General features: G+C 34.4%; 1 protein-coding gene across 7 annotated transcripts in view; it reads right to left on the bottom strand.

The window, feature by feature from the left end:
- Positions 1–7,452, bottom strand: part of LOC111465342 (calcium-transporting ATPase 10, plasma membrane-type-like) — a 27,762-nt gene that overhangs the window by 7,266 nt on the left and 13,044 nt on the right. For all 7 annotated transcript variants that reach the window (XM_023109661.1, XM_023109668.1, XM_023109662.1 and 4 more), the window contains exons 11-22: positions 4,761–4,844; positions 4,615–4,692; positions 4,443–4,517; positions 2,887–2,970; positions 2,732–2,814; positions 2,548–2,656; positions 2,310–2,365; positions 1,907–1,949; positions 1,712–1,795; positions 1,044–1,181; positions 791–856; positions 607–705 (exon numbers count right to left, since the gene is read on the bottom strand). In XM_023109661.1, coding sequence (XP_022965429.1) covers positions 607–705; positions 791–856; positions 1,044–1,181; positions 1,712–1,795; positions 1,907–1,949; positions 2,310–2,365; positions 2,548–2,656; positions 2,732–2,814; positions 2,887–2,970; positions 4,443–4,517; positions 4,615–4,692; positions 4,761–4,844 — 999 coding nt within the window. The remainder of the gene's footprint in view (positions 1–606; positions 706–790; positions 857–1,043; positions 1,182–1,711; positions 1,796–1,906; positions 1,950–2,309; positions 2,366–2,547; positions 2,657–2,731; positions 2,815–2,886; positions 2,971–4,442; positions 4,518–4,614; positions 4,693–4,760; positions 4,845–7,452) is intronic.

The following is a 7,452-nucleotide window of genomic DNA, read 5'->3' as shown; positions in this document are numbered from 1 at the left end:
AAAAAAAAAAAAAAAAAAAAAAAAAAAAAAAAAAAAAAAAAAAAAAAAAAAAAAATTCAAATAAATCACGTTTTTTGGTATGACTGGGGATATAAGATGCTTCTTCTCCAGTTATCCTTCCTTTTTTTTTTTTTGGTAGGAAACAACCGCCTAATTGAAATCAAGATTATATATACAATAAAAAAAATAAAAAAGAACGAAAAGGGAAAGGAAAATGGAATAAAAATGTAGGAGGGGCGGGGGGGAAATCATTTTCAAACTAGTTGTACGAGAAGCTTAAAGAAGATGCTACAAATGAAGCACTGGAGAAAATAACAACAAAAGTGTTTTGATATGTATCTCAAAATGAATGCTGAGAAGCAAACTCAATCCTAAAAGTCAATAGACTTCCGGAAAGAGACTTATAAGAAAAGCTATCCAGATTTTTACAGTCTCAACGTTATCAAGTTACGTCAACGGTTTATGGAGCCAAATGAGGGAATTATGTTCTTGTGTCGCTACAGACATCTTTTAATCTTTTATTCAGAGAACAATTCTATAGTAAACAGAAAAAATAATGGAATCACCGACATAGTGAATATGAAATGACACAGTATAGCTGATTACCCGTTGACCTGCAACACCACCACGTTTTTTGTCTGAGCTGAAGGGGAAAACGTGAAGAATTGCACATTCCTTTCTTATTGCTTCAAAGTTCATTCCCAGCTGTAGACATAGCATTATTATGAATATTGTGTACTTCACATGTGAAAAACAGAAAGAAAGAAGAAGAACCCATATGGAAAAGCACCTTGATACCCCAGTTAAGAATAGCCTTTTCTGTAGGCGAACCTGTAACCTCTTCCTCTCCACCACTCTGAAATTACAAAAATAGACACACTAGCGTTTCAACAGGCTGCTAGACAATTACACTGGACTGTAAATTTGAATTTATTTATAACAATAGTAACACAAAAATCTCCAGGCTTTGGAAATTTCAATAGATTGGGAAATATCTGATTAAATTATGGGTTAGAAATAACCACTGATTCTTTTTGGCATACCTCAGGCACATATACACTGCCGTTTGAGTTCAGAGCAATGCCTTCAACAAGTAAGGAGTATAACATGGAAGATGACTCTGACTTCTTCTCTGGTGGATCAGTCTTCTTCCCACCAACATAAGCCTCAACAATGGTCATCTACAAAATTGACCAACAAGGTTAATAGACCTGAAAGGCCAATCAGAGTAATCAAATAAAAAGAAAGATCGGTTCCCATCCTAGAAGATACACAAGTATTTCTCTATTTCATCATTATCCACATTCCAATGAGTTATAAAGGTGATAGGGTGTTAAAATTTCTGTCAATTTACATCACATAAAAGAGAATTTTGAAGAAAAATTCGAGATAACGCACAAAGTTGTCAATAGAATAAAATGTAAGCTTAGAGATTCAAACAAAAAAATGATTACCTGATTTAACAAACAAAAATTTAACATCAAACAAAAGAGACTTTTGAAGATCAAACTCGAATGCACAAAGTTGTCACTATGTTAAAAACGTAAGCTAAAAAATCAAACAAGAAAGAATGAGAAACTAACCTGATATAACAAACAAATATTTAACCTCAAACAAAAGAAGATTTTGAACTTGATACAATGGAAAAAGTTGTTAAAAGAATAAAAAGTAAGTTAAAATAAATAAAAAATAAAAAAATTGTGAAACTTGCCTGATTTATAGTTAAGGTTCCAGTCTTATCACTACAAATAGTTGTAGCAGACCCCATCGTCTCACATGCTGATAGCCTCCGCACCTTACATTTAAGTCACATTGAAGTGTGTAAACATATGATTAATAAATCCACAATATCCTTTTATAACAAATTTCGTTGAAGTATAACCATGGAATAAACCACCGTACATACCAGTGCCTTGTCTGCCATCATCTTTCTCATTGAGTAAGCAAGGCTGCCACAGTCGAAATATTTTTTGATGAAACGTCAAAGAAATAAATAAACATAAAGGCTAAGGGCATTGTGTAATAAGGCAAAAGTTGAAACATATAAAGCTCAATACAATTATAAAGAAGCTTTCATTTATAATGCATCGAAGTAGCTTTATGAACTTAGAAATAAAAAATCTAGCAGAATCGGCAAAGCAAGGAGACCATGAGGAAACAAAATCAACCAACATACCATAGGATGAGAAGCATTAAACACTCGATATTGGAGATTGATGGCAATATAGTAAATAAATGTGTACATAAAAAACATGTCTTCCATAAACAAACGTACGCAAAATATTGATAACAAATAAAAGTACACTTACGTTAATGTTACAGCTAGTGGAAGCCCTTCAGGCACAGCAACCACAACGATGGTCACCTACATGACAAACATTGAAAGAAAAATGTATTACAGAAGCTGTAAATACACATCCAAGCACACATACACATCATTCCTACATCATATAAATCTTCCACGCATGCTTTTTAAATTTGAAGTGGTGTAATAATCATCATCATCAATCAGTCAATCCTCCAAACATTTCAAATTTTCAGACATACCGCAATAGTGACAATTTTGATGGCCCCATCAACGGCACGACCAACTTTTGTCTGCCCCGCAATAAACTGACGGCTTCCATCTGGATTTTTGGTGTGACCAGTGAAATATCTGCTCATTTAAAAATAAATAAATAAATAAGTCAATAAGAACAAAATTCAGTAGTTAGCCAAACCTCTTATTTACCTTGCGAGGAGCACAATCAAGACAGCGAAAGCTATTGAGAGTCCAACAATACCAATTAAAGTTGCCACACCATTTAAACGCACCTATTAAAATTCATTAGCTGTAAAATAGAACAAAAGAACATATACTAACCAAAAACAGTAAGGGGATCAAACCTGCAAAGGAGTTTCCTCGCCATTGTCTTCAGAAATACTTGCCATAAGCAAACCCCATTCAGTATTAACTCCAACACTTGTAACCTAAAATAATGATGTAGAGAAGTTTTATGCAATGGGCTTTAAGAATTTACTGCAGTTTACAGTGATTTTCTACCACTTTTCATGTTAACTATTTTAGCTATGCTACAGTTAGTTAATTGCTACAATTTAAGTAGTTGCAGAGTTACCGTTGAAACTCCTTCCAATCTCAAACTATGAACAAAGAATCTGTTTTGTTACATACAAACATAGGAAAAAAAAAAAAAAAAAAAAACAGATCTCCACCAACACTATCTGCACCAAGATTAGTATCAAAGCCTAGAGAAACTTAAAGCTCAAAAATGTGATTAAGCAAAGCACCAGGTCAGAGAGGGGATAGGATCTACGTCCCAAGATAAAAAAAGCAAGAGCTCTCTTAAGGTAATGTGTCGCACATGCACTGAACATTCGCATAAAACTAGCCCCACATAAAAAAAAAAAAAAAAAGAAAAAAAGAAAAAATAAAAACCTGTGCAACCAGCCTATTAAAAGTCTTTCTTGTACCTAAGAATCACGGAAACTCACATGTGACACAAGTCAATTGAAAGAAACACGTCAGTTTTTTTTTTAATGTGTGCATAAATATTTAACATTGTAAAAATAAATTTGACATCTAAAATTTAAACATCAAAAGAGAACAAAATTCATTTTATAGGTGGGAAACATCAAATGATATCAAATTACTAAGGTTTATAAAACAAACTTGAAATAGAATCAAGTGCCATTCAAATCACTAAGGTTTATGGAATCTTGTCCCTGAACCTGTCACCAAAGTATCAGGAAATTATCATCCTAAACTCTTCCCTGAACTTATTTCAATCCTTGAACTTAAAAACACAATCATTTTGTTCCGCTACTTAATTTTTTGCTGATGATAGTTATTAATAATGTGACTTTATGTTTATGTGTTAACACGCTAGTGTAGGCATATATGGGTGTCACAAACGCTGCCTGAGGCTAGATTAGGTTACATACTACAAAGTTTTTGAAGTACTGAGAGTACAATAAATATTTTAAAATTTCATGGACCAAAAATAGTATAAAGATCTCAATTGGGATGAAAAAAGGGAGAAAAAAAAAAGTGATCGTTTCTACTCAAATTACACAAACTCACTCGTACTTTTATCATATAATCCTAGAACATGTTATAGTAAGGACAAAGAAATAAATATTTCCAAGCTTAGACAAAGGCTGATCAAAACAATCATTTAAGACCAAACCCACATCATCAATAATAAATTAATGTATTTTTTTAAAGGTAATCTAATATTGTGCTTTAATCGTAAACATGATCCAAATTGATAGTTCTCGAGTGTTGTTAATATCAAAGGACTGAAAGACTTAAATTGGATAGAAAAAAAATACATGAACAGACAAACCTAAATATAGTATTGGACAAACTGCACTTGTCAAGGACTAGAAATAAGGGAAAAAAAAAAAAAAACAATCCAAAAATAAATCAAAGAAACATTTACCAGCATAGTGCCATGACCATCAGCCACTTTGCATCCAGACATCAGGAAAGGGTCCTTAGCATGCTGCTTTTGAACCTGCAAAAGAAGCAAACTTTCTTCAGATAAATAAGAGAAGAGAACTACTTGAGAACATTTTATTTAATCTAATAAGCCAAAGATATAAAAGACTAACGATCTTGCTCTCTCCAGTCATGCTTGATTCATCAATTGCAAGTGAGTGTCCAGAAATTAAGATGCCGTCAGCAGGGACCTAAGGAAGATCTATCAGCATAACAGTTTAATGTCGAAATACAAATAGAAATGAATAGAGCTGCAGACCTGATCACCAATATTGAGTGGTATAACATCTCCAACAACAATGTCATAAATTGAGACCTCAATTCGACGACCACCTCGAACAACCTATTATTGCAGTACTAATTATTAAGTTCATCAAAATAAAAAACCAACAGTAGTGGTATTTGTAGTACAGTTGATACTCATAAAAACAGCAGGGATGACTATTTTAAGCAAGAAATGAGACCGCATCAATATTAAGAGAAGAACAAACAAAATCATGTGAGAGAAAGTCCACAAAATGATTTTATTTTATAAAACACAGAAACACTTCACGAAGAAACAAACTGGCTATAAGAGGGGCTGCTTAAAGGGAAAAGATACCAAGGGTCCCCCCTCGCAAAAAGAGGCTACAAAATACCTTCAAATCTAGGTTGATATTGAAAGTGGTGTAATTAAAAAAAGACTTGTGTTGGCTACTCCAACTGGATGCCCCTAACTGTAGAATGTTACAAAAGTAATTCAAAGAATTGAACTTCTCTTTAAAGACTATTGTTTCTTGCCTTCTAAATCAACCACACTATAGCCTTAGCCACATTTGTCCACAACACCTCAGCCTTCCCGAAAAGCTGCCAACCATTCAAACATCCCCACTATCTTCCAGAAACAAAGGCCTACACCACTGCAAACCAAACTTTCTAAAAAAAGTCCCATACTTTGCTACTGACTACAGTAAATGAGTATATGGGATAAAAACTCAGTTGTCTTTCACAAAACACACATGTTTGGGATATCTGAAAAAAGAGGGAGTCGTTGCTGCAACTTGTCGAAGTATTGTTACTAACAAGAGCCACTGACCAAAGAAATAACTTAACCCTTCTAGGAAATACTCCATCTCCAAGCTGCATCTCAAATCTCCTTCCCGAGCAGCCTCCTTTTCTCCATCAAAGTTAGATAGGCAGACTTAACGAATATCTGTTTCCAGCCTCTTCAAACCAACACATTGGATCTATTATTGTAGAAAACGAAAGGTTAGCCCAATCCTCCAGCTCCTAATCAAACAAGCCTCTTCTCAACTTTAAATATCAAAGGCAACAAGACGAGTTCCCCAAATGCAGTGGTTTCCTGGACTTAGCATTAGATATCTTGCGTTTCCATTGGGTGGGAATCCAAAAGGCCCAATTTTCTGGCAGCATGTCATTGAGAAGACTCATCACAAGTTGCACATGCTTTTATTTCCAAACATGGTAGCCATACTCTTATTTAGGCCACTCTATAATTTGCCAATCTGGTACCCCTCATTTTTCCACCTTCCCTCTAAAGTGACTCTTTCTTTAGACAAAATTTTTCGTGATCATCATTATCTTTTTTTTGAGAATGTACACAAATGGATGGAGGTGTACTATGTAAATTGGAAAACAACTCAACTTCTCCAGCTTATGGGTGGCCTTGGGATTGGTAATCTAGAACATGGAAATGAGGCACTATTGGCTAAAGGGATTTGGTGGTTTTTACACGAGGAAAAATGCTCTTTAGAGACAACTGTGGACTAAATATTTACTCATCAAATGCATTTTGAGGGGTTTTTCAAAGTCACCTTGGACGCACATTAGCTTCACTAATGCTGTCATATTACTCGTATTTAGAAAAGGGTTGGAAATGGGCTACATAAAGTTCTTTGATATGATTTACGGCTAAATGGTGAGAAATTACCTACTGTCTCCCACGAATATATAGATTTTCAAATAGGTAGCATCAGGTTAGATAGCTTATCACAAATAGTGCCTCCTTATGGAATCCAACACATTCTGCGCTTAGGATCTAGGCCTTCAAAGGAACCTCAATGAAGATGAAACTATGGAATGGACTCATCTATCTCATCTTTTATCCTTGGTTACTTCAAGGAATTCATATAATTCTTGGATTTGGTCTCTAGATACTTCGAAGTTCCTTACTATTAGCTCATTGATGACAGATTTAATTAAATCTAATAGTCCAACTTAAAACAACCTTTATTGGAAAAATACTTATCCAAAGAAGTATAGGTGTTTTTGTGGGAACTCAGTAAAAAAGCACAAGAGAACTCAAATGCTGATTAACCACGAACAAATAAAGGAAACTCCAGAACTTCTTTGTGAGAACAATAAAGCTGGTAGATAGTGAACGTTCAAATATATTTGAACCAAACCCTAACTGGATGAAAGTTGAGTTTTATGGCCCAACACTCGTAGATATCAAAAATAATAATAACCAAACCCTAGACTGAGCCAACAGAAAATATATTGTGATTTCACTAAATTGAGTTGACCAACTAAACCAAGCTTACCGCCTATCACCCGAACTCCCCAATCCCACAGATATTCTTTTCCGCATGTGTGGTGTATCTCAGTTTCTTTTTTAAATTTCCCATCCCTTCAGCTAGTCAACCCTAGTACACCTTCCCCTGCTTCCCCTGCTCCCCCTTTAATTAATTTTCCACGGTTACCCTCCATAGTTGACCCACCCCCAATTCTCTCTTTTCTCGTCCTCCATTAAATTACATTTGCCCTCAGCCCACCAAACTGACCCACCTCACCCAAATACACCTTAAGTTAGTTAGCAAACCGTTGAACCAAATCAACTGAAGAATCAATTTCTCGGTCAGCTCAGCTCTCTGTTTTTTTTTTTTTTTTTTTTTTTTTTTTTTTTTTTTTTTTTTTTTTTTTTTTTTTTTTTTTTTTTTTTTTTTTTTTTT

The sequence above is a fragment of the Cucurbita maxima genome, unplaced genomic scaffold (assembly GCF_002738345.1).
Source record: "Cucurbita maxima cultivar Rimu unplaced genomic scaffold, Cmax_1.0 Cma_Scf00029, whole genome shotgun sequence".
Lineage (NCBI taxonomy): Eukaryota > Viridiplantae > Streptophyta > Magnoliopsida > Cucurbitales > Cucurbitaceae > Cucurbita > Cucurbita maxima.
The sequence above is the reverse complement of the archived record's forward strand: the minus strand, read 5'-3'. Positions and strand labels throughout refer to the sequence as shown.